Here is a 27,401-nt window from a genome sequence, read left to right as displayed (position 1 = left end):
TGAACATGTCCTGCCCTTCACCTTGGGGCTGAGATGAAGAGCCAACATCATCAACAATCGGAGTAACACAGACAAGATGCTGGGGCATCTCAGCTGGTCTGGCAGCATCCATGCAAATTACTAAACAGTCGATGTTTTGGGCCGAGACTGTTCACCAGGACTGAAACGAAAATGTGAAGAAGCCAGAATAAGAAGGTGGGGAAGGAAGGTGAAGTAAGAAGTTGGGAGCTGATAGGTGCAGAAGGAAAACAACTGAAGAAGAGGAGAGTGAACCTTGGGGAAAAGGGAAGGAGGAGGGGCACCAGGTGAGGAGAAGAGAAGAGGTGAGTTGGGGGGGGGTGCAGAATGGGGAATGGAAGAATAGGGAAGGGGAGGGGTAAATATTACTGGAAATTAGAGAAATTGATGTTCTTGCAATCATCCTGATGTAGATTACGGGACCCCTTTGTTGAGCACCTTCGCTCTATCCACAACAGGGAGGATTTCCTGGGGCCAGCCATTTTAATAGCCATTCCTATTTAAGTTCCACCAGGACTGCCTCCAGTCTGACGGCATGAGTGCCAATTGTAGGTGCTGTAGGTCAACTCCTTGGAGGTGTTGAGTTACAATGTTCTGTAAGGGAGAAGTCCTGCTAAGTCCCATGTTTCTGCTGCTGATAGTTCACTGATAACTGTACTATGTTCCCCTGATTTTTATCATCCACCTTCGACGTTGAAGCTTTCAACCACCAGCCTTTGACTTAGGAGTCACCTGCCTCATTTTGGTTTTCCTTGAATCTTTCTCTACTGAACAAAGCTCTACTCAGAGCAACTATTCAGAATAAGCTGAAAAACATACAAAAGAATTCCTGCAGGTTCTGAAAATCTGAGAAAAACTACGTTGGAAGCACTCGGCAGGTTAGGAAGGATCTTGCGCGGGGGGGGGGCAGCGAGCGAAAGAGAGGGCCTTGATTGTTGGCGTCCATGATGAGAGGACACAGGCGAATCTCCTGTCAGAAAAGCATGATTTGTTCTGAAACAAAGGATGCTATTGGGAGGCATTCAAGAAAGGCCTTACACAGATTCAGCAAACCCCTGTCTCTACTGATTCAGGCAGTACTGGAACAAAAGCCCCCTCCCAAAAACATCACTATTTGCCGAAGGATACCAACCTGAAGCCCACACAGTCAACATAATGTAAGGCTCCACAGAGCTACCTCCACAGGCCCAATGCAATCATCAAAAGATTGTCTACCAGTTCTTCCACCACCAGCTTACAACAACAGATCCAGGGGAAGATGAGCAACACAGATAAATTAGAAAAAGCTTCTAAGTGATGACTCCCACCTTTCCCTTACGGAAAAAAACATGCAAAGTCTGGCTGGCAGGCCTGACTGCAACTAAGAAGATTGTAGTCCAGCGTTGGAAACCTCCCCATGATATTTCAAATACTCACTGGCTTCGGAGCTTTTTGGACATTTATTACCTGGAGCTTTCAGCAGCAAGAGTAAATGATGCACCACCAAACACAATCTCAATGTGGACAAATTTGATATCTAACTTAAAAGATCTTTCGTTAAAATAGGAATGCTTTGTCTGTGTATGTACTACTGTTCAGTTGGTTGGTGGAGGGGAGAGGGATGGGGAGGAGAGAGGGGTGGAGGGGGGATGGTGATGAAGGTTGGGGGGTGGCTGGGTTAAACAGTCAAAAAGTAATTGGCAATTGGTTGTATTGAATGTAATTTGTTGGTGTTGCAATAAAAAAATGAATAATAAAAAAAAGTTAGTCTACCAGTTCTGTCAGAAGGTAGGCCACTTCGAGGAGGTGTGGTTTGTGTAGCAATGCACCATGGGAAAATGGCGCAATTCGACCATCGAGGTGACGGCTGGAGCAAAGAAGTGGACGCTATTTTCCAAACCGATGACTTGAGCCACTGAAAGCAGCCTCCTTACTTGGCTACACTCAGCCAGCCCTTGAAATTTGAACTGGATACAGGATCAGCTGTCACCTTGCCAAGCGAATTATCCTTAACGCCAGATTACAAAATTATGACCGCCGAACTCGGTGTTCCACAGTGTCACTGGATGTATGTGGGGCCTTCATGGCAGAAGCGGTTCACCAGGAGGATCTGTTTCACTTACTGGTGCATGTAACTCGGGAAGGCCAACAGCCTAATTTACTGGGCAGAAATTAGATTAAAAGGATGACATCGGTCCTGCCCTGCATCATCTATATTGGGAGGAAAGCCTGCATTGAATTCTCTATTAACAAAAACACCAGTTAGTTTTCTACACCAATGCATTGATCAATACTGTGGTCTGGTGGCTGAGTTCAAGTTTAAGGAGAAATGCCAGCTGCAGTTTTTTCAAGACCCACTAAGTGTCCTCTGCCATCAGATTTCTGAATGGACAATGAGCCCATGCATTCTACCTTACTATTTTCCCCTCTCTTTTTTCACTACTTAGTTAATTTTTAAAAAGATAATTCTTATTGTAATTTATAGTGTTATATATATATATATATATATATATACCAGTAATTCTGATTCTGATTCTATATTGATGAAATGTGATGCTGCCCTGTATGGCTTTTGCTTCCAGAACAATGTCTCAGGCTGAGACGATAATCCTCAGCTCGACCGAGAAGTCCTAGCCATTATGTTTGGCATCAAGTGCTTCCATTGGACCTATCTGGGTGTCCATTTAAAATCCCACACAGATCATAAGCCTTTGCTGGCTTAATGGGGAGAGACGAGGTATCCAACAGATATTACCCAGAATGCAACAATGGATATTGACCTTATCTGCCTATCTTTCCACCGTGAAGTATATTTCTGGAATGCTGCAGTTTCCTCCCACGTCCCAAGATGTACTGGTTAGAAGGTTAGTTGGCCATTGTAAAGTGTCCTATGATTAGTCTAGGGTTAGACAGTTGAGTTGCTGGGTAGTGTAGTTCATTGGGCTGGAAGGTTCCGTTCCACGCTGTCTCTAAATAAATAAATAGAAATTGTGGTGACTGACACGTTAAGCAGAATACCAATGGAGGTTTCATCTAGTGGAGATCCACAGCCCAGTGCCCTCATCGTGAGCTAACCAATAAGGAACACAGAGGTGAACCGTCCCCTGCAGTGGTTCACAGGGGTTCACTGGCTAGTAAACCAGTACCAAGTAAGATCGATTTTTCTCAGTTCACCCCACTTATTTCCTTCCTTTTAAGGGAAGAGGGATTCAGTGTTTCTGATCGGTTGCGAGAATGTGTCAAGTGCGCATATGGCCGGTTGATCGTGCGGTAAATCGATTGAGTCTGATAGGCAGGGGAGGCACTCTCCTTTGCTTGGACTTTCAAGTGTGAATGTTTCTTCGTCTCGGAATAATCATGCTGTTCTGATGTCATTCTTGCTCCGCGCATACGTAACAGCACCCAGCTGCATCATTGCTGAAGCTATGCCGTGACCTCACTCTCCACCGAAGACCCCACATCCGTTATAAGCATAGGGGACGTGAGAGAACATGGGTTACAGGAAAAGTGGGGGAATGGGACTGAAGGGATTTCACCATGAATTGACGAAGATCTGATTGGGTGAATGGCCCTTTATGTCATAAAAAAATGAGAAAATGCTGTATAAACATGATGTGAGATTTCCAGTTTAGGGGTGGAGATCAGATTTGTTGTTGCAAGTACAGATCCATGAATCATCAGACAGGGTTTAATGAATCACAAAACTACTTGATTGTCCTAAAAACCTGCCTTGTTCACTAATGCCCTCCACGAGAGGAGATCTGCTGCCCTTACTGATCGTGGTCCCCACATGACTCAAAGTTCAAAGTAATTGTATTATCAATTTATTGGCATCATGTACTACACTGAGATTCATTTTCTTGCAGGCATTCATAGTACAACAAAGAAATACGAGCAAGTCCATTCATAGTACAACGAAGAATCAATGAAAAACTGCACACAAAGACAAACAAGAAATCAATGTACAAAAGATGATAAACTGTGCAAATACAATGATAGTAACAAATCATAATAATAAATGGTAAATAAATAGTATTGAGAACGTGAGTTTTCGAGTCCTTGAAAGTGAGTCCATAGGTTGTGTGAAGTTATTCACTTTGGTTCCGGACCCAGGGTTGTGGTTCACTCTTAAATGCATTCTGAAATAGCTTGGTAAGCGTGGAGTCACAAGAGACAGCTGGTGCAGAAATCAGTCCTGAGGCAGGGTTTCGACCTGAAACTTTGACAATTCCTTTCCCCCCAACGGATGCTGATTGGCTGGCTGAGTATCTCCAGTATATTGTATGCTGAACTAGTGACCAGCCTGACCAAGGGCAGTTAGGGGGTGGACAATCAATGCTGGCCTTCCCAGCCAAACCCAGACACCGAGAAACAAATAAAAACGTATCCCAACAACTCCAGTGCAAGAATCCACACTTGGATAAAGATAGCCACTGACTTCAGAGAAGAAATGAGACAATGCAAAGGGAGGGAAAATTTTTAAATTGTACCTTGGGAGAACATTTTTGAAAGAGCAGCGTCTCGCCCACCAGTCTTCTGACTGATTGCAACCACACTGCTCGCAAGAAGCCCAATGGCCCCTGACAGTTGTTCATCATGCAGGATTAGTGAAAAGTATATCCCTTTCTTTGAAACGTTACTGAGAGGGAAATGAAGTTTGTTGAACGTGAGTGAGCTCAACAGGTCAGCATAGTTTATATGCTTCATATACATGTTATCCCAGCCGAAATCTGTAGCTATGGGAACAAGAATTTCCTTATCACTTGAGTGCCAATTCTACATCAAGGGTTCCACCTGCAGCAATATAAAAGTCGTGGGGCAGGGGAGATTCCTGCTCCTACATTTATTTCTTCGACTCAGTAAATCAGAAGCCTCATTGTTTTACTTAACTACCCTTAAAGTACAGGTTATGTTGAAGCATTCAGAATAAGTTAAAGGTGCAGTTTAAATCCTTTATTCTACTTCGCTCAAAAGACTCCAAGGACACTTCACTAAAGATCAAGGGAGCAGTTGTATCACAGTGATAGAACTCTTTCACAACTTGCAATAGTGTCATCATGTTTATTTTGTCATGTAAGTCATGTATAATTTATGTTAATTTAGATTTATGTTAATTATGTTTGTCAGGTTTGTAGTGTACTGTGCTGCTGCTGCAAAAAAGTTATTTTTCATGACATGTATACCCTGGGTTTGTATGCCTATGACAATAAACCATGGATATACTGGATCAGCTGCCCAGAGGCCTCTGCGAAGTTCGGTATGGTGGAGGCCAACTCTTAGGGAAATGCAGAGAGTCTGGACTGATCTTGGGGATTGTAAAATGTTCTTTCTGCCTTTGTGCCTGGAGTAGGTTGCTATAGCAATGATGGAGATCACTTTGGAGTAACTTCAGACTTGTGCTCAATATTACAGAAATCCTGAATGGAGGCATCTACATTGACCAGAACAAGTTTCTATGCTACGTCAACACCATTCATTGGCAAGACATCGTGCGCGACCCTCGCACTGCAGATATTATAATTGTTCCCAGCAACACTACTGCAACATGTAAGTTCCACACCTCTTTACCTTTTTGTTGGGAAGAATTATATCGCTGAGTGCTTCTTCCCTTTTCACTGTTCCACTTATATCCTATGCCTATAGAGTAACATTATCAACTTCAGCATGTATGACAGTTTAAGTTCAGGGCCTACGATTACCCAGCTTGCTTCCTATGAGTCCCACACTCTCTGGATTACCTTTTAGGGAGTTAATCCTCTACAGGGTGTACACACCAGGAAACCAGCTCCAGCACTTCGCTGGTAGGGGAATCAGCACATATGTCTCCAATATTGTGAGTTGATTGATGAGGTTGCTGGTTTATTTAGACAGCTCAGCTTTTTGATCCAGTAAGTCTACTTGGCATTATTGTTAGCTGCTGTGAAACAGTGGGGTTGGATAGCATCGCCAGTCAACAACTGCGGTGATGTGCAAATCCGGAAACAGTATCAGACATTTCATTTCTGATTGGTGAATAAAAATAGAGTGACTGACATTAATAGTGAAACTGTGAGTTTAATACTCAACTTTGCACAGTGTCTTGGGAAAATGCTTAGAGATATTGGCATGTGCTAATGTTCATAGACTGATGTCATGTTCTTGAATTGATGTGTGGGGCTCCTTGAAAGTTAGTGGTAGGTGTTTGTAACGTAGTTATGAGCATGCAAAGTACAGTTAGCAGTCCTGTCTCAGATGATGCATCAGTTGTGCTTGTCCTGGAATGAGAATACCGTTATCAGCACTCGCCTTGAATTCCCTGTCTTTGTGTGCCCTTGAGATGATCTTCCCAGAGTGGAAATGTTAAGTGCGAGAGGTGATGGGGGGAGAGGTTTAAACAAATATGTGAGGCATGTGTTGTTTTTGACTCAGAGAGTGGTACGTGGCTGGAATGGGCTACTAAGGTACAATAGTGACGTTAATGAGGCTGAAAGATAATAGTGTGAATATTCAGGCAATGGTGGGGGGCGGGGTGGGGAATAAGGCTTACGTACAGTGTAAGCCGGAGGGGTGGAGTTTAATTCAACATTGTGTTTGGTGTAATGCAATGTGTGTGAAGGTGCCTGATTCTGTGTTGTTTTATGTTTTAGGTTCCATAATGGTGATCTAATGTCCTATAGATATTAAAGAATTTCAAACAAATAATTCATTCAAAAAAATAGACCTATATATGCATATAAAGTGTGTATATATAAGTGTTGGCGCATGGCTAAGTGGTTAAGGCGTTTGTCTAGTGGTCTGAAGGTTGTTAGTTCGAGCCTTAGCTGAGGCAGCATGTTGTGTCCTTGAGCAAGACACTTAAACACACATTGCTCTGCAACGACAGCGGTGCCAAGCTGTATGGGTCCTAGTGCCCTTCCCTTGAACAACATTGGTGGCGTGGAGAGGGGAGACTTGCAGCATGGGCAACTGCTTGTCTTCCATACAACCTTGCCCAGGCCCGCATCCTGGAAACCTTCCAAGGCGCAAATCCATGGTCTCATGAGACTAACGGATGCCTATGATGATACATATAAACATTTGAGAAATTTTCATCACAAGTCATGTTCTTCCACTTACTTAACATTAGCACATCATCAACTATCATTTTTATGTTATCTTTGATCACCACGATTCAAGGGGTTTTAACATACTTTCTTGTCACTTCACGTGCACAGGGCACACAGAGCCCTTACAGTCCTTGTGCTCAGCTTCAGCACATCCCTTAGCATGTTGTCATGATCTTGGAGTGAACCAGCATCTTGCACAGTTTCAACTGTACCTGAGGGTGAAGCCATAACTGTTTCCCAGCAACAGTTGATATTTGTCAGAGTGGGTGCCTCTGGGAACAGCTCAGACAGCATAGAATTCCACGTTATGAGCAACAAACAAAATGCTGAAGTCCAGATAAAGGGTCTCAACCAGAAGAATTGACTATTGATTTCCCCCGCAGATGCTGCCTGCCCCTCCAGCAGTTTATTTGTTACCCCTGATTCCACCATGTGCTGTCTTTTGCATCTCCGGTTTCCTGTAGCTGTCTGGGGTGAAGCTCGACAACTACCTTTGAATCTGTTCCCAGTCTTCCTAGCAAAAGCGGTCCCATTGCTTGTGCCTTCTTGAATTTTGTTTTTCCAAAAATATACTTTATGTGTAATCTATCCAGTGTATCTTTCTCAATGTTTATTTTACAAATTAATTAAATACATTCTTTCTTAACACATCAGCCTCAAAAGTTCAAAGGTTTATTTATTAACAAAATATACATCTCTGAAATTCTTCTTCATCAGATAGCCACAAAACTAAGAAAGAAAAGGACGGCAGCACGATCATCAGCCTCCAAATCTCTCCTCCCCCCACAAAAATACCCAACAACAACAGAACAGGCACATCACCCATCAAATTGCCCTCTCCCGCACACAAAAAAAGTGAGAAAGATCAGGCGAGAAACAGAATATAAAAAAATATAAGACTGGGGAAAAATAGTCTATAGTCCAAGTCCATATCCAAAACACAGAAAACCTGGCTAACATTCTCCAGGCACAGTGGCAGCCTCTCCCACCAGCGATCAAAAAGCAGTCTCTCTTCTACGGTAGAAGAGCGACCCCCCCCCCCCAGTGATGTAAAGGCAGTCACCCATCTCTGACAGCAGAGCGACCCCCCCCCCCCAGTGATTAAGTGGCAGTCTCCCCTCCCCTCTCCGGTAGGAGAACAATCTCCCAGCAATCAAAAGGCAGTCTCCCCTCTCTGTAGCACAGCAATCCTACCAGTAAATCGAAAGGCAGTCTCCCCTTTCCGGCAGCAGAATGATCCCACCAGTGATCAAAAGACAGGCAGCCAACGCTCACCTTTCACATTCACCTCAATGTTTTAATATCCCTCGTCACCTTAATTGCTGAACAATAGATACTTTAATCGGCAAAATGGAGCCAAACATTGACTCATGGCCCATCCCACAGTCTTCTCGCCACAAGCTTCGCACACGCTGCTTCTGTCTCCTGGAAACCTCTCAGAGACTGCAGAGCGCTGAAACACCCAAACAATCTCCAAACTGCAAATTACAGGCTCCAACAGTTGCAGATTCACATTCAAGACAAAAAAACAATCATAAAGGACAGAAAGGAAGTGAAATATATGGTTTCATAATCCATCCAGAAGACGTTGACCAAAGGAGTGCTGTACACAGGCGCGATCTTGACTGAAAGTCTCTCACATTTCTTTCTTAACTAATCATCTATGTAGTATCTGGAGTTGTTAGACAGGGTTCATCCCTTCAGTGTCCTTAGACTGTGGGTCCTTTCCTGCCAAGTCTTTGCAATGGCTGCAACAAGCTTCAATCTGCCCTCAGCACATACTCCTGCACCTTGGAATATTTCACTCATCTTCTAGAATTTGTTTTAAATTTGATAAATAAACATTATCCATTGAATATATACAAGAAGTGCAGAGAGTGGGGCTTTCTTTACATTCATGATGTTATTCACCTTTTACGTTTGTGGTGGGAGTTTGTTCTGTGCACAGAACACCTTTGCAATTCATGCATGATACAAACCACGTGTATGAAAAGCTTTTACACAGGGCTTAGCCCCTCAGTCTTTGATAGCAGAAGGGCCTTACACTACAGTTCAGTATTGAGGTCTAAGTTCTCTCTTCCATCGGCTTTCCTTTCTCATGTCTCTGACACTCCGCCTGACTCTCTCCCATTTTTCTTTCTCTGTGTTTATTCACCTCTCTCTGACTCCCTGCATTTGAGAAACACACACAAATTCTGGAGGAGCTCAGCACATCAGGCAGCATCTGTGGAGGGGAATAAACAGTCAACACCTCGAGCCAAGACCTTTTATCAGGACTGGAAAAGGACTGAAGCCAGCAGGTGATAGTGAAACCAGGTGAAAGGGAAGGAGCATAGTTCTGGAAGGGGACGAAATAATAAGCTGGGAGATGATGGGTGGAAGAGATAAAAGGCTGAAGAAACGGATCTCTAATAGGAAAACACAGTGGACCATGGAATAAAGGGAAGAAGGAAGGGAATGAGGGAGAAAGGTAACAGGCTGTTGAGAAGAGAAGGGAGACGGGGTAACCAGAATAAAGAATAGAAAAAGAAGGGAGGAAGGGAGAGGGGGAGTAATTGCCAGAAGATAGAGAAATCAATGGTCATACCATAAGGTTGAAGGCTACCCAAATGGAATATGAGGTGTTGCTCCTTCAACCTGAGTTTAACCTCATCGTGGCACTAGAGGAGGCCATGGTCAAACATGTTGGTATGGGATCTGGAAATTGAACTGAAGTGGGTAACCAGCTGGAGATCCTGCCTTTTGTGGTAGACAGTGAAGGTCCTCAAAGAAGCAATTTCCCCCATCCTGTGTCGGGTGTCACCGAAATAGAGGAGGATGCTCCAAAAGCACCAGATACAGTGGATGACCCTAACAGACTCAAAGGTAGTGTTGCCTCATTTGGAAGGACTGTTTGGGACTTTGAATGGATGTGAAGGAGGAGGTATAAAGGCAAGTGTAGCACTTGTCTTGCTGCAAGGGAGAAGTGCCAGGAGGGACAAGTGGACAACAGAGCTAAATAGAGAGTGATTCCTATTGAAAGTGGGGAGGGGCAGGTGGTGGCAGAAGGAAAGATGTGCTTCATGGTAGGACCCCGCTAGAGCCGGCAGAGGTTCTGAGAATGACCTTTTGGATACAGAAGTGCATGAGGTGGTAGGCACTGTTATCCCTACACTGCACGGGTACACAGCTGTGCAGTAACTGAAATGCTGCAGTGCAAATCGCCTGCGTTGCCGTCGTGCAGCTGGAAATATTTTTAATATAATGTTAATTTAAAGTGGCACACAGTTTTCAGGCTGTGTAAATTTGCTGCTCAGAACAATGGTTGGTCCACATAGCTGTAAAAAAATTAGAGGGAACGTTGGTGGCAGTAGGGATAATGGGAACCATATCCATGTTACGACAATGGGAAGATTGGTTAGTTGGTAAAGATCCTGTCTAGTAAACTGGAGATCTTGAGTGCAAATCTCAACGGTGCCTTCTTTCTAGCCTGTCCTGCTTTTGAAGTCTATCATTCCAGCCTGGAATGTGCCAGTTGGCAACATTCACTTATGGACATCTTGATGTACTGGCAGTCCAGCATTTTCAGGAAGGATCTGACCAGGAGGGCTCTTCTCACTTACAGCCAAACAGGGTCTCAGTGCATTCTGGGAGCTCTGCTGATGAAGCACTTGTCCAGCTCACCTAGACTGTCTGCTCAGGAACTATCCCACAGGATCCACATGTCTTTGTCTCACATTTTTGCCGGAGGTTCTGAGCTGACCACTGCCTGATGGACCTGTGGTCCGAGGTGTTTCTTGAAATGAACATTTCCACAAACTATAGGTAGAGAATGTCCAGCTGAATGGGATGTTGCATGGCAACACAGTCAGCCTATCCTTCACAGCACTGGGGACAGGTTCAGATTCAGATTCATTTGTTTATCACACTTGTTTGAAACATACAGTGAAATCTGTCGGGGACTTGGGGACAGGTAGAATCTCGGCACAGAGCAACATGCGTCCTTGTGTGGAAGCTATTCCCACATCTCTGAGATGTATGGAGGTCTAACCACAGCAAGTTCCCCTTTAAATCAGGGAGGTATGCAATGTTGCTCGGTCAGAACCCGGAGGCATTTGTGTTACTTTGCACCTGCTAGGGTGATAGAACTAGAATGGCTGTCGTAAAAAATCTTGGCAAGTTACTGCAGGGTATCTAGTTGATGAGGCACACACAGACCATGGCTCCTCATGCCTGTGGCAGAGAGAGGTAGGTTGCGTGCCAGTCAAGCGGTCTGCTTTGTCTTGGATACCATGAAGTTCCTTTAGTGTTGATGGACCAACACGTATCCAGACACATGGAATGAACGCCATTTTACTCTTGATCTGTGCTTGACTCTCCACTAGCAGTCTATGACTGGTTTTCACGGCCGTGCCATTTTTAATTTAAAATAAAATTTGAGCCCAAATGAAAACCGCTGTTGCCATGGTCACAACCGTGGCTACTCTCCAAATAATCCTGGACAACTCCACTGTACAAGAAAGACTTGCAATTATGAATGGAACCATATCCTATTGCTCTGCTGAATCCAGGGCACTTCACATAAAACGGATTGCTTTGAAGTCGAGTGTTTAATTGAGTATGCAGATGTGGCTGATAATTAGCAAGATCCTTTGAGTAGCAACTGGATGAATTGCCAATGAAGGTTGGTGTTGTTTGAGGAAGGAGTAAGGGCCAGCACATCACAAGCCTCTTGCCTTCTGTCAAGCAGTGAGGTTTTTAATAACCTTTGTGCTGAGCACCTGGGAAGCAGATCCAACATCTCAGCATGCGGCCACTGCCCTCCACACTTTCAGAATTCTTGCCATACTACGGCTCGGTAGCAATCCAGAGTAACAGCTCAAGCCCTGAAGTGGTTGAGTGTTACTTTGTGCTTTGGAGTGGGATAAAAATGCTATTATATTGGCATTAACCCACTATTACACTAGAGGGCTGCTTGGATATACAATACACATACAATACACATCAGGTTTGAGCCCAGCCTGTGCCTGATGACTTTGTACAACTTCCATCCAGATTTGACCGTTGCTGTAAATATAACAACTTCAACACAGTGTTGATATGCTTGCGATGAAACAGCGGATAAGTGCATCCTTGTCTTAAGCACGCTCACTGTCAATCATGTACACCTCCCTTCCCCATCTCTCCCTTTCTACCTGCTCTCCTTTTCCATATGGTTGATGCTCTGCCCGAATCTCCCAATCCCTGTAACTCTCTCCCATTCCATGTGCCGTACTCCCTTTCTCTTATTCTCTCCCATTCTCTGTGTGCCTCTCTCTCCCTTTCATCCATTTCCTATTATCTTTGTCTCTCTCCCTCTCTCATCTTCTACTGTCTCCCTGTCACTCAATCCACCTGACTCCTTTCCATTTTCCAATTCCCTCAAACTCCCTGTTCCTCTTTCCTTCTCTCCCGTTCTCTGTCCCTCTTTCACTCTCTCCCATTCCCTGTCTCTCTCTCCCTCTCTCTCATTCTCCACTATTCTCTGTCTCTCCCATTCCCTGTGTCCACCCTTCTCTCACTCTCTCTCTCTGTTTCTCATTCCCTATGTATTCCTTTTGTCTCCTATATCTCTTTCCCCCCTCTCATTCTCTGCTATTCTCCACGTTTCTCTCCACCTGTTAAACCACATCCACTCTTTTCAATCCTTTTCTCATACAGTAGGTGCCCCATATTTCTCAAGCTGCTAACTATGAGCTCCCCAGTCCTGACTGACACTCCCAGTGTAGACAACTGTGCTAAAGCAGGAGGCAAACACCAACGAACAGACATGAAGCAACGGATCGATGTGCTGCACTGAGCTGGACCTATTAAGGATATTGCGGAAGCCAGACCTGGGCTCCACCAGGCAGTGTTGTGCAGGACTCAGGAGGTAGGAAGATACAGGAGCAGGCCACCTTTGGAAGCTGAGGTGTTGAACCCATCAACAAAGAACAGAGAACAGTATCGCCCAGGAAAAGACCCTTCAGCCCATCATCCTGTGCTAAACTAATTAAACTTCTGACTTACCTAATGTCCTCTGCCTACTCAGAGTCCCAATCGCTCCATTGTCTGCACATTCACGTTCCTAACTAAGAGCCTTTTAAAAGCCTCTAAAATGTCTTATTTGCCTCCACTACCTCCCGGCAGCACACTCCAGGCACCCACTATTCTGTCTAAAACAGACTTGTCTCACACATCCCACAAGACCAATAGGCAAGGGAACAATATTAGATCATCCAGCCCACCGAGTCTGCTCCGCCATTCCACCACGGCCAATCTACTATCCCTCTCAACCCTAATTCCTGTCTTCTTCTCACAACCTTTGATGCCTTACTAATCAATAGCCTGTCAACCTCTGCTTTAACCCAGTGACTTGGCCTCCACACCCATTTGTGGCAATGAATTCCACAGATTCACCATCCACTGGCTAAAAAGAATTCCTCCTCAATGTTCCCCTTTGAACTTACCCCTTCTTAGCTTAATTGCGTGCCTTCTAGTATTAGACACATCGCCTTTAATAAAAAGACGCCAGTTCTCTACTTTATCTGTGCCTCTCATCATCTTATAAAACTTTGCTGGATCTGCTGTTCCAGAGAATACAACACAAATTTGTCCTTATAGCACATGTTCTCTAATCAAGACAATCCTGATAAAAGTCTTCCGCACTCTCTGCAAAACCTCCACACCCTTCCTATAATGGAGTGACCAAAAGTGTATGTCATTTGTGAGAATTGAAAAGTCATTTCCCCTTCAGGTCATGAAATCACTAATGCAATTCTACTGTAGGATGCATAGGTACGGAGTGTGGTTGCTTGTAATCCGTGTGCGGACAAGATGTTACTTGTAGGCCGTATATGCTTCCTGCATTGGAATTCTTCTTGGTGACTGCAGTGCATCGGAAGAACCTTTTGCTTGACTGTGTCAGTCATGAGGCTGGGCCTTAGGTGGAAACAAATACGGACTGTCTGTCAGTTTTGGCTGCAGTAAAGTGTTTGAAGATATCAGAAAGGCTCAGTCCTTAGCATGTCCGGTGTGTGAAGTAAATTGTGATTGTACAGGGCAGAGTATGACAGTCCAAGTATCAATGTATAATATAACACAGGGGACTGCAGACGCCGGGATCCGGAGCTACAAGCAAACTGCAGTTTTCACAATTATAAACACAAGCGATGCTTGAAATCTTGAGCAACACACACACCCACAGTGCTGGAGGAACTCAGCAGGTCAGGCAGCACCTATGGATGGGAATAAACAGTCGACGCTTTGGGTCAACACCTTTCATCAGAACTCATGAAGGATCTCGGTCCAAAACGTCAGCTGTTTATTCCCCTCCGTACGTGCTGCCTGGCTTGATGAGTTCTCCAGTGTTTTGTTGCAGTTTTCGTAGTGTGTAGTGTTATCAATGTTGCGGAAATGAATTTACAGACCTCTCTTCTCCCTTGTGGACTTGCACAGGCCTTTCCCACAGTAGATATTATTATGTGTTGTAACTCCAAATCATTAAACTAATTGCAAGAAAAAAAAACGGGAGCCCAGCAAAACTGGTCTTAGTTCTGTTTTTACTTTAAGCACGGCTCAAACGTATGACGTGGTAGCGTCATGATATATACGATTCACTTATTTTTACATATAACCCATAATGAATTATTTAAATGAATAAAAATGCTTAATCAAACAATATATATCTCACGATATTACTCAAGTCTTGCTGAAATATTCAGTACACAACATTACTGCCTGTCTAGCTATAAACTCCAACTCAATGTAGAATAGATCTCAGTTATATATACAGTATGCTACTTAACACAACTACTACACCGACACCCACAGCATAGTAAATTTTAAATTGGCACGTTCAGGCCGGAGGATTTAATCACTGTGGAGGATTTCTTACTCTTGTGGGATAATATCTTTCATGACAAGGAGAACTGTTCTGCTTGGCAGGTGAGACTTGTAGCTGTGAAACAATCTCAGGTTCTGGGGCCTCCTCCGTAGTGCTTGTAGGAGTTGAATCTGGGACTGCAGGAAGTGGTTCTGATAGTTCTGGCTACCTCCTTTCTCTAACAATTGACTCTGCTGTTGTCAATTGATGTATGTGTCATCGCCAGATGATATCAGAAGCAACCTTGATGGTGCAGAAGGATAGGCCTGTTCTGTCCGTAATCTTTCACGTTTGATCACCTCTGTAGACCCTCACCAAGGACTGCTTGTCCAGGAGTGAAACAGTGAATCTAGTTTGAGGAGCCCTCAGTTTGCTTCAGCTGTTCGTCCTGCATACTTCTCCTGAGATTGGGATTGAGGAGATCCAAGCATAAGTACAAGGGACGACCGAGGAACAGCAGAGCTGGTCGGTTGGTTGTGGAGTGTGTAGCATTACGATGTACAAGGAGCAAACTGGCGAGCTTCTGGTCCAGTGTTAGTGTGCTGCGTTATGCTGACATTGCTCGCAGTACATTCTTTAGACCATGGACAAACTTTTCCACCAAGCCATTTGTAGCTGGGTGGTACGGTACAGATGTTACTCCAATAATAAGCTTACTATTGTGATAAAGCACTCTGAGAGTGTTTATCGTGAGAAACACCTTGGACTCTTCTTCCATCTCTGTTTGTAAATAGGCCTCAGCTAAGTCCACTTTGCTGAAGTGTTTTCCTCCAGAACGGTTTGCAAAGATATCCTCCATCCTGGGCGGAGAGTATTGATCTACTTTCAGTATTGGATTTATGGTGACTTTAAAATCACCATGGATCATGACAGACCTATTCTTCTTGGCTACTGGGACCACTGGTGTTGCCCATGGGCTGCAGTCAACCTTGGAAAGAATTCCTTCAGCCTCCATGTGATCCAGCTCACTGGCTACTTTGTCATGAATGGTATAAGGAACCAGACAGGCTTTGTAACAGATGGGTGTGGCATTTTCATTTAACACCATTTTACTCTTGATATGTTTGAGTTTTCCAGTGCCATCCTTGAACACTTGGCATCATCCAGGACCTTTCTTAATTTGCTTTCAGTTGACTCTGTTGCAAGGGATATGGCATGCAAATGGATCTACAATCAAGTCGTAATTGGCTGAGCCAATCATGGCCCACAATGCTGGCCCTCCTGTTTTTAACACATATAAGCCCAGTGTGGCTTGTTGGTTGTTGTATCTCACCGTTACAAATGCATTTCCTACAGGAGTCATCTTTTCTGCATTATAAGTTCTTAGTTGGATAGCTGCAGGCTTCAGTTTGGAATCTTTGAGATGCCATTAAAATTCATTTTGTGGAATGACTGAAACAGCTGAGCCAGTGTCCCATTCCATTCACTTCCAGTGTAAGTCATATTGATTGTCTATTGCTAGTTTTCACATTGTAAATCTCAAGGCCACGCAGTCCACTGTCACTCTCATCATCATCAGATTTTTCATCAACGGCATGCAGACTAGTGCTCTTTTCGAAAGTGCAATCTGACTTTTAATATTTTTCTTTTCCCTGTATGGACTATTTATTTCTGTCTGCCCGAAATTCTCTTTGTATGTGTTCTACTTTGTTGCATTTTCTGCAAGTTTCACCTTTAAACCAGCATTGGTCTGGTGTACGTGAGCCCCTGCCACAATGGTAACACAATTTGTTCAGCCAGGCCTGTTTCCGCATAGACGTTGCAGTTTACATCAAACTCACTTTCATTCCTGGCTGCAAGCCTCTGTCTGCTGTTTCCATTGATACAACTATTTCAATTGCTCTTTTAAATGTAAGTTGTGCCTAAGTTAGGAGTCATTTTTGAATGCTTTCTTGGAAGATTACACAAACTAAACAACCTGTAAGTGCATAACTCAGCCTATTACCGAACTGCGAATGCTTGGACAATCTCTTCAATTCAACCACTTACCGTACACTGAAATGGACTCCCCTTCCTTTTCATTCCACTTATGAAACCTAAACCATTCTGCATTCAACACTAGCTTTGGTTCTGAATGTTCCTGCATTATTTTCACAACAGCAGCAAAGCTCATTTTGGCTGGTTTAGTTGGAACAGTCTGAACAAACTAGTACCCAATGCACTCATTTAAACTGACACGTTTCTTATTGACTATTTCATTTGCTTCAAAATATAGCTCAATTCACTCAGTATGCATATTCCAGTTAGCTCTTGTGCAATCAAATGTGTCTCTCTTCTGAAAATAGCCAGAGTTTATGCTCTTTTTTCTTTATGATTATTATTACCCAGTACTCACTGTCTATGAACTCATGAATTTGTCCATTCCTGTTTTTTTTCACTCGAGCGTCTCACTACACTTCAACGGGTTGATACATTGGTAGTCGTCTCAGGTTCATGTAGTATTTCCTCATCACCACTGTTATGTTTTGTAATTCCAAAACATTAAACTAATTGCAAGAGAAAGACATATGCAATTCACTTATTTTTATATATAGCCCGTAATTAATTACTTAAATGAAGAATGCTTAATCAAACAATTTATTTACAATACTACTCAAATACTACTAAAATATTTAATACATAACAGCTATCCCAAGCAAATAAAAATAAAACAGCAGCAGTTGGAGTGCGAAGAAGGAGGAATTTGTGGTGTTCCCTAGGTTATGGCATCGATCCATTCCTGTCAACTGTTTGTAACCTGAACAGATCTCCAGGCAGAAATGTGGCCATAAAACAAATTCCCACATGGAAGAGGATGCCTATGGCTTCATAGCAGCCAGTAAACCCATCTGCCGGTCTCCCAAATGCTCATTCAGGTTGGGGAGGACTTGTAGTGAGTTTGATAAAGGAAATGTTAAAGTTTAGTTATCAGGTAATAAAGCCTGTTAATAAATGTCCCCCAATGAATGGTCAATTACCTTAGGATTTCTGTCTTATCAAACTGCCTCACTTTATCGGATTTCAAGCCCTGGTTGTTCCCAAGTAGCAAGGGCCAAGTCAGTAGGGGTAGCTGTTAAAGTAAGAAGTCCATTAAACTGAAGGGGGAGGTGGGGAGGCAGAATGGGGTGGCCCTGTAGAGCTACAACCTCACAGCTCCAGTGACCCAGGTCCCGTCATGCCCTCTGGTGCTGTCTGCATGGGGTTTCCACTTTCACCCTGTCAGAGGGTGGATTTACCCCAGGGGCTCCGGTTTCTTCCCACACCCACAAAGACGTGCAAGTTGGCATGCTATAAAATGCTCCTAGTACGTGTAGGTAAATGGCAGAATCTTTGGGGGCTGGAGGGGCAGGGTTGATTGGGATGCAGAGAGAAAGAAATCAGATTAACGTACATGGGCAACACACAAAATGCTGGAGAAACTCAGCGGGTCAGGCAGCATCTATGAAGGGGAATAACCTGTCGACATTTCAGGCCGAGACCCTTCATCAGGGCTGGAAAGGAAGGGGCAGGAGCTAGAATAAGAAGGCGGTGGGACAGGAAGGAGCACAAGATGTCAGATGATAGGTGAAATCAGGTGGGAGGTGTAGGTGGATAGGGGAGGGGTGAAGTGAGAAGCTGTGAGGTGATAGGTGGAAATGTAAAGGGCTGATAGGAGAGGAGAATGGACCATGGGAGAAAGGGAAGGAGGAAGGTGCTGGGTGTAAATTGGCGCTTGATGGTCAGTGGGCTGAAGGGATTGTCCCTGTCCATATGACACCATCAAGAGCCACTTTGGTGCAAGCTTAGTTCCGTGATTAGAAGCACTATTTGTGACAGGATTTTTTTTAGGGCTACTTGCCAACTCTGAGCAGAATAATCCCATGCACCTGAACTAATATGGTGTAGGCTAGGTGACTTGCTGTTCATGTCGGTTGTCTAATCCACCCGCCCCACTACCATGCCCGCGCGATTGCTTCTGCGACTCCTGATAAGTAATTAAAGATCATTAATTAACACTCCATGATCTATGGTTACAGCTGTTATTGCTGAATAAGTTTTGTGAATTCCCCACTGGAGTGAGATCATTTCACAACAGCTCTGACATATTAGTGAAACACAAGAGGCATATTTCATATTCAGTCTTATCATGGGAAGGTCAAAGTCATTGGCTGCCTTGTTTTTGTGCTGTTCGTTGCTGAAGCATGCAGCCATAATGAACAACAGATTCCTCTGAGAATCCAACTAGTTATTATTAAAAATTGTGGATGCTGTTTACTAAACCAGCTGACATTTAGCAAGAGTAAATAGTAAATACGTTCTAATTCTCAAAAGGGAAGTTTGGTTTTGGAAAACCAAAAATGATTAAAATAGAGCTGAATTTCACAGCACTCTCTGTTCCAACCCTGCTCTTGTTATTCTTATCTGCACCTAGTCATAAGGAAGGGCACATAAGGTGCAGGGTATGGATTTGGAATTGGTGCTGGTGATAGATTATTCACCTGATATGAGCATTCGACTCATTGTTCTGAACCGAGTGAAACTTCGACTGCACAAGCTCACTATCTAGTGGTTAATGAGGACAGATCCCATGGTTTAAAGTCCAAACTTGATTTTGAATTTGTTCAAATTCAACTTTAATTATCATTCAACCATACATGAACATAGTCAAATGAAACAGCATTCCTCTGGGGTCAAGACACAAAACACATTGCCAACAGCACACAGCACACTGCACAAGTAGCACACATGGTTACAATAGCAGTAAAACAGAACAGTCACAAGGAAAGTAAATAATGTAGCCCAGGTCCCTGAATGACATGGCTTGTAAATTGTTGGTAAGTTGTCCTGGTCCTGCTTGTTCTTCCACCAAGCAAACACTGGAGGGCAAACATTAGAGGGCAGCAGTGAGCAAAAACTGGAGGACAGCACCAATGGGAGGGGCCAGCCTCCAACCCAATACAGATTCTAGCATGCCCACCGAGGCCTCTGCTCTCTCCCACAACGGCATCTCCTCCTCTGGGCGGCTGCAACAGGCGACCCTGCGGCTTGAGGACAATCGAAGCAGTGCAGCTCCCCCTTAGCTGATCTCACCAATGAACTAGTGAACTGGACTTACAGTATTCTATATTTCTAATGCCTAACAGGGCCTTGCAATCACAATAAAAATGTCCAAGACAATCACTTGCACCGTCTCGGCATAACAACGGTACATAACAAGTCCAGGCAACAACACGACAATGGTAATCAAGAAGTCCAGCTCCATCACTACTGAGCAACTCGCTGATTGGATAGTCTTGTAGTACTTGAGGTTCTTAGTACCCAGCAGTGTCTTGTGATCATAAAAAAGACACAAAGGATGAACAGTTACAGCTTTGAATAGACCCAGATGGCTGTGTGTTCGAGCACGCCGCCATCTTACTGGAACCACTTTGGCCCAATGCTTGACTTCCCCATTGACCTTCACAGGCTAACAGTCCCACCTACACACTTCCTTCAATTTCTCCAGAAGTTTAATTTCTTTAAGGATTTTACAGTCTTTGGTTTTACTTACTAGTGAATCACCCCCAGTCAGGTAATGGCAGTAAATTTTTTAGAGGACCAAAGGGAAGTGAGGGAGAGCTGAGCATTCACTATATAACCCACCTGGTGGGCATGTTCTGTCAATACATTGGAACACTCGGCAAAGAAAAGAATTTTTTAAATCCAAAATTAACTTCTATTCATGATGACAAATTATTTTAAAAAGTAAACCATTCAATGCTTTCTTACTCTTACATTCAGAAACAATATCAAACAAATGGAATATGCTGAGGCCACAAAACACGCAAACTTCTGTTTACCCTGCTCGCCTGTGGGTGAGGATGGGTACATAAGGATCTTCATCAGTAGGTACTTGCCCAGAAATTCTTTCGCATCCTTTGTGGCTAGACCCTGTATCCTGCTGGAGTATTCCAGGGACTTTGTGTGTCTGATGTGCTTAAACAGAGGGGTTACATTAAGTATCACACAATGGCCATCTTGGTATCACTTCAGGAAATTCACTTGTGTGTGCATGTGTATTGTGTATGTATGTCATGTGTAAGTGCATATTTTTTTCTCTGTGTCTGCATGTGTACGTGTGTGTGTGTGTGTGTGTGTGTGTGTGTGTGAACACTTCACTCGCGAATCTGTTGGGGTCGTCTACTGTATCCAATGCTCCCAGTGCAGCCTCCTCTACATTGATGAGACTAGATGTAGACTGGGGGACCGCTTTGTCGAGCACCTTCGCCCCATCAACAGTAATGCAGGATTACCCGGTGGCCAACCGTTTTAATTCCTATCTTCATTTCCATTCTGACATGTCAGTCCATGGCCTCCTCTACTGATCTGATGAGGTCATACTCAGGTTGGAGAAGCAACTCCTCATATTCCATCTGGGTAACCTCCAATCTGATGGCATGAACATCAATTTCTCTAACTGCTGGTAAATTTTCCTTCTCCCACTTCCCTCTTCTTTCATTCCCCACTCTGGCTCCCCTCCTACCTCTTCTCTTCTCCTCACCTACCGATCACATCATGATAGGTTCTTGACTGGACATGGCATCAAAGGTTACGTGGAGAAGGCTGGGAACTGAGGTTGAGGAGTAGATAGAAAGAAAGGATCAGCCATGATTGAATGGCGGAGCAGACTCGATGGGCCAGATGGCCTAATTCTGCTCCTATGTCTTATGGTCTTATATCTCCCTGGGGTCTCTCCTTCTCTTTTTCCCATCTCCTATCAGATTCCTTCTTCTTCAACCCATTATCTTTTCCACCTATTGCCTCTCAGCTTTTTACTTCATCCCCCCCCCTCCCCAGACCACCTAATGTACTCCTTCCTCATCCCCACCTTCATATTCTCTCGTCTTCTCTCTTCCTTGCCAGTCCCGATGAAGGGTCTCGGCCTGAACATCAGATGTTTGTTCATTTCCATAGATGCTGATAGACCTGAGACCCTCCAGCATTTTGTGTGTGTTGCTCTGGATTTCTATGATCTGCAGAATCTCTTGTGTGTGTGCATATGGGCATGTGTGTGTGTGTGCACACATGCATATGTGTGCATATATATTTTTTCTCTGTGCTTATGTGTATGTGCACGCTTGTGTATGTGTATGTGTGCATGTGCAAGCATTTGTGTGCACGCACGCATGCACATGTGTACATGTATGTATGTATATATGTGTGATTAACAATGATGGTACAGATGAGAACTGCTTTTTCCCAAGTTCAGGGAAATTAGCTTCGATCTTCTTAGAGGTAGGCCCCAACACTCCTCTCCCCATATGTCTTTTATAACCAAAGATCCCCTATTTCAGCCTAATCACATCTCTGACAACTGTGCAGACGGTCCCATCCTTGAATCCCAATGGATAAGTAGTCAGGAACCATCACCCAGCACTAACAATCCCTGATGTGATCTGCTTAGTATTAACCTTCACTCCACAACTAAAGATTCAATCTTCCCTCATCTCAGAGGGGCAGAGAAAAGACCGTTGTGCATGTTTTTTATGAATGAGGCTCGAGTGGTTATGTTTGAAACCTTGACCTAGTGTCATAGAATTTTGCTTTTGCTTAAGACATGAAGAGGTCTGCCACACGTCATTTGTTTAATGGATCTCTTGAGGAGTAGAACCATTTTAAGGTCACCACCTTCATTCCCAGAGCTCTTGTCAAACTTAGGGATTAATATAGATGATAGTCTTGGACATGGTGGGCTGGACAGCCTCTTTCTGTGCTATATGTCTCTAAGACTCTGACTTTGCTGGCTACAACAGACATGTTAAATATTACCTGACGACAGAGCATGTTGAAACTCTAGTTTGGCTACATCTGGAGAAATGTGTTCGATTCTAGTCACCCTTGTAGGAAGGATGTGGAGGCTTTGGAGAAACTGCAGATACAGTTTACCAGGACTTTGCCTCGTTCAGAGAGCAAATGTTATTAAGGAGAGCGTGGATAAATTTACGTTATTTTCTCTGGAGTAGCAGATACTGAGAAGAAACCTGATAGAAGTTTATACACTTATGAGAGGCATAGGGTAGAGAGCTGGCAGTGTTTTTTCCCATTAGACATTTACAGGGTTGTAATGTCAAATTAAGGCATTTAGGTCAAGATGGGCTAAGTTCAAAGGAGATATGTGGGGGAAGTTTTCTTTTACACAGAGAATGGAGAGTTCCTTCAGTGTGCGGCTAGGATGTAATGGAGTCAAATATGACAGAGGCAGTTAGGATGCTGTCAGATAAACATATGAATGTGAAGTGAATGGATGGATATGGACCTCATGTAGGCAGCAGGAATTTAGGCATCTAATTACTAGTTTGAATTTCTCAGAATATCACAGGCTGAAAGGCCTATTCCTCTGCTGTATTCTTACATGCTCTCTGTAATAATTTCATACTCTAAATAGTTGAGGTAAAAGCAAAGACCTTAGAGTGTGGAACTTTAGTGAGGGATATCCCAGCTGGGATTATGCAAGGTTCATTGCTGTTCATAGAACACAGAACAACAGGAACAGGCCCTTCGGCCTAAAATGTCTCTGTCAAGTTCATAAAAGATATGACTCAAAACCTGATGGAAACTATGCAGAAAGCAGTAAAGCCTAAAGCAGAGTGTGTCAAACTGTAGTGAATATGACTAAGTTCAGAGAACATGGTACGATTTCAGGGAAATCAGATTTGCGGATCATTAAGGTTTGAAGCATGGATAAATTAAAACAATAAGAAACCACGTGGAGGTTTATTATTATTACTCCAAGAGCACAGCAAAAAAAAAGGTACTTAAAAACCTACACAAATAGTAAGTGCTGGAACAGGGTGCGGAACTTAAGCGTGAGGTTTCATTTACAAATTGAGAATGGGAAGAAGGAAAGTGGTGTGCCATATGGGAAGATTTTACAGTCTGGGGTAAATCTCTCACAGTGGATTCCCAGTGACCCATTGTGCGGGCTGGTGAGCCTTGACTGGAATCGCTAAAGACTGGGAAATTTATTCTTGAAACCGTTAAAAAAGACGCCTCAGAAAATTATGTGAAAAGAAACAACAGTAAATGAAGACATCTTTGCTTTGTGTGAAGTGCATTAACATTAGAATGTATTCTGAACAAGCGACCTATACAAGTGTGGTACAAATAAACAGATGGTGTGGAATGACAGCAAATTACACACAGGCGTTGCCAGCCCGCCGCAGTTTGCAGAGATAATTACCTCAAATGAACTCTAATGCAGCAACAAAGTGACACTTAAACAAGGCCTATGACAAGATGTGTAATTACAGCAATAAACTTTTGAACCCATCAAAGGAACAAATGAGATGTCATTTTGGAGAAACCAGGGAGAAACTGACCCAAAAAAGGGCAAATCATTGGAACCTCCACAGCAAGAAACAGCCCAAAAGGGAGGTTCACTGGTTGACAAGTGAACAATGCTGGCCTTGATTGTAGCCTTTTACGATTGTGCTTGTTTTTATCTGGTGTCGCTAGATGTCTGCAACACACAGCACAGGAGGCAACTCCTAGTGCTCTGCCAATGAGTCCAGTTCCCTGTTTTCCCTTCCAAGCTGACTGACGGAGCAATGCACGTTGGAAATCGATAAACATCATAACGACTTAAGGTTGATGTGAAGCCAGAAGCTGTGCTTTATGTGAACTCCAAGAGGCAAAAGCAAAGAGTGCATTATTAAAGAGCAAACTCCACAGGACAGCACAAAAGATCATTGTTTACCTTTGCCTAAGTAAGATCCTGGTCCTTTTGTGATCCAAAGGCTCTTCAAAGTGAAGAACGAGACATACAACTTATTGCTCATGATTGTTTTTATTTAGTGATGCAAGAGCAGAAAGCAAACAAGAAAAAGTCTAGAGAACAAGGAAAAGAACACTGGATACAGTTAGTCCTGACGAAGGGTCTCGGCCCGAAATGTCGACTGTACCTCTTCCTAGAGATGCTGCCTGGCCTGCTGCGTTCACCAGCAACTTTTATGTGTGTTGCTTGAAATTCCAGCATCTGCAGATTTCCTCGTGGCTGGATAAAGGCATTTGTGGTCATCTTCTACTCAGATAAGAGATAACAAAATTCCAGTGATAATAATTAACCTGAAAAGTAGCCAGATTGAAGTGGTGCGACACTTGCTACAGAAAACTAGTACAGAAGCAACAGTATTGGATTACTGGAAAATACACTGAACAATTATAAGTATATAGGTGATTATATAAAAATTCAGCTAAGCATAGGAAAGTTAAACTACAAGAAAAATTCCAATTCTACACGGCAATCCAACACCTAGAGGAGTGGAGAGAGTTGCTGCCTCACAGCTCCAGTGACCTTGAACTTCATTGCCGTCTGTTTGGAGTTAGTGCATTCTCCGCATTGGTTTCCCCCACCAGGTGCTGCGGTTTCCGCCCGCGTCCCAAGGACAGGTTGGCCGATAAATTAATTGGTCAGGTAGTGCAGCCGGAAGTGGGGGACAGAGAATCTGGTGGGATGTGGTGAAGGAAAACGGAGTTAGTGTAGATGCTTTATGGTAGGCTGAAGGGCCTATCATATACTGTTTGAAATTGGAATTGGTTTATTATTGTCACATACTGTATGTCGGGTTAAAGTTCACCTCGGTACATGTGACAATAATAAACAAATTGTCACAATACTAAATGTATCTTAAAGTTTGTTTTAAATGCCATCCAGACAAATTGTTTCAAAACAAACAGTACATTGAGGTAGCGTAAAAGGAAAAGCAATAACAGAATGCAGGATAAAGTGTGACAAAGCAAGTGCAGTGTAGGCAGGTTGACTCCGGAAATAGAGTTTGATGTTTCCTTGAATGGCCGCTATTGTGTATGTTGAGCGGCAGAATTTGGGGGAATTGATGGGAATGTGTGGGAGTGAAATGGGATTGGTGTAAATGGTTTTTAAAGATTCAATTCTGAGTGTGGGTCTTTAAGTCAGACCCAGTGGGCTGAAGGACCTGTTTCTGTGCTATATGTCTCTACAGCACTCTAATTTATGTGCTAACTCACTTCGATAGTGTCCCCCTCAGCTTTTTTTGCAGAGAGTGAGCAAGTAAATTTTGAGTTGCCAAAAGATGAAGTGGCTGCTCCACACAGAATCGAAACCTCTGCAAAGGTTTTATTGCACCCACCAAATCACTCACCGCTTCTGATAGCTTGTTTGGATTTTTTTCTCTGCCTGCTCTCTCGCAAAGCTGTGGATTGATGCACCCTTTCAGATTTCTGGCTCCCTCTATGAATGATAGAACTTCAGCTTTCATCAAAGCAACGAACTTAGTGAGTGTGCATTACGCTCCAAAGCTGATCACTGAGAGTAATGTGTTTTCTATTACTTTTATTTTGATGCAGCTGCATATGCTTGAGGAGTCTCAGTGCTCGTTTCTTCCTCGGTAATATTCTTAGCTACTGAAAAGCATTTTCATCCTCTTTACCCAGGATTTGAAGGATTCACCCACCTTGCTCTACACCACTAAGATCTCTGTGGTCTGGTAAATCTTGAGGTGGTCTTTCCTCTCTTTTCCTTTCAGAGTCGTGTTTCAGTAAAAACAGTTTGCAGGCTCAGCTATGACGGAGGTACAAACTGCCCACCTTTCTATAAATCCCTTCATATTAATGGGTGTGCTTGAAGAACACTTTCTGCTGTTTGAGCTAATCAACTGCACCCTCCCTGAGCCCATGCTCAGGCCATTTGATGCTCGGCTGTGTTTTCCGCTCTTTCTACTGGCTTTATTTTGCTTAAGGAATTCGTTAGTCTTGCGAGACCATGGATCTGCACCTGGAAAGTCTTCAATCTCCAGGGCGCAGGCCTGGGCAAGGTCATATGGAAGACCAGCAGTTGCCCATGCTGCAAGTCTCCCCTCTCCACGACACCAAAGTTGTCCAAGGGAAGGGCTTTAGGACCCATACAGCTTGGCACCAGTGTCATCGCAGAGCAATGTGTGATTAAGTGCCTCGCTCAAGGGCACAACACGTTGCCTCGGCTGGGGCTCGACCTCACGACCTTCAGGTCACTAGTCCAATGCCTTAACCACTTGGCCACGTGCCAAGTGGTCAAGGCATTTTGCTACCATAGAATTTAATCAAGGCTCATCAGAATCAGGTTTATTGTCATTGATATAGATGGCAAAATTTGTTCTTTTGTGGCAGCAGCACAGCACAAGCGTAACAAATTGCTTATAAATCAGAATAACCATGAATAAATATACAATGCAAAGGGGAAGTAGTGAGGTAATGTTCATGGATTCATGGACCATTCAGGAATCTGATGGCAGAGGAGAAGAAGCTGCTCCTAAAATATTGAGATTGGGTCTTCAGGCTCCTGTGCCTCCTTTGGAAGCTGGTAATGAGAAGAGGGCATGTCCCAGATGCTGAGGCTCCTTAATGATAGATCCCACCTTCTTCAGGCACCATCTTTGGAAGATGTCCTCAATGAAGGGGTGGGCTGTGCCTGCAATGGACCTGGC

The 27,401-nt window shown here is 43.7% G+C and overlaps 1 protein-coding gene across 6 annotated transcripts in view; it reads left to right on the top strand.

Annotated features, from left to right (window-relative positions):
* LOC134348348 (receptor tyrosine-protein kinase erbB-4-like) overlaps window positions 1–27,401 on the top strand; it is a 1,006,440-nt gene that overhangs the window by 622,244 nt on the left and 356,795 nt on the right. For all 6 annotated transcript variants that reach the window (XM_063051562.1, XM_063051560.1, XM_063051559.1 and 3 more), the window contains exon 4: window positions 5,410–5,544. In XM_063051562.1, coding sequence (XP_062907632.1) covers window positions 5,410–5,544 — 135 coding nt within the window. The remainder of the gene's footprint in view (window positions 1–5,409; window positions 5,545–27,401) is intronic.

The sequence above is a fragment of the Mobula hypostoma genome, chromosome 6 (genome assembly GCF_963921235.1).
Source record: "Mobula hypostoma chromosome 6, sMobHyp1.1, whole genome shotgun sequence".
Taxonomy (NCBI): domain Eukaryota; kingdom Metazoa; phylum Chordata; class Chondrichthyes; order Myliobatiformes; family Myliobatidae; genus Mobula; species Mobula hypostoma.
Note: the sequence above shows the minus strand (reverse complement) of the source record. Positions and strands in the feature narration are given on the sequence as shown.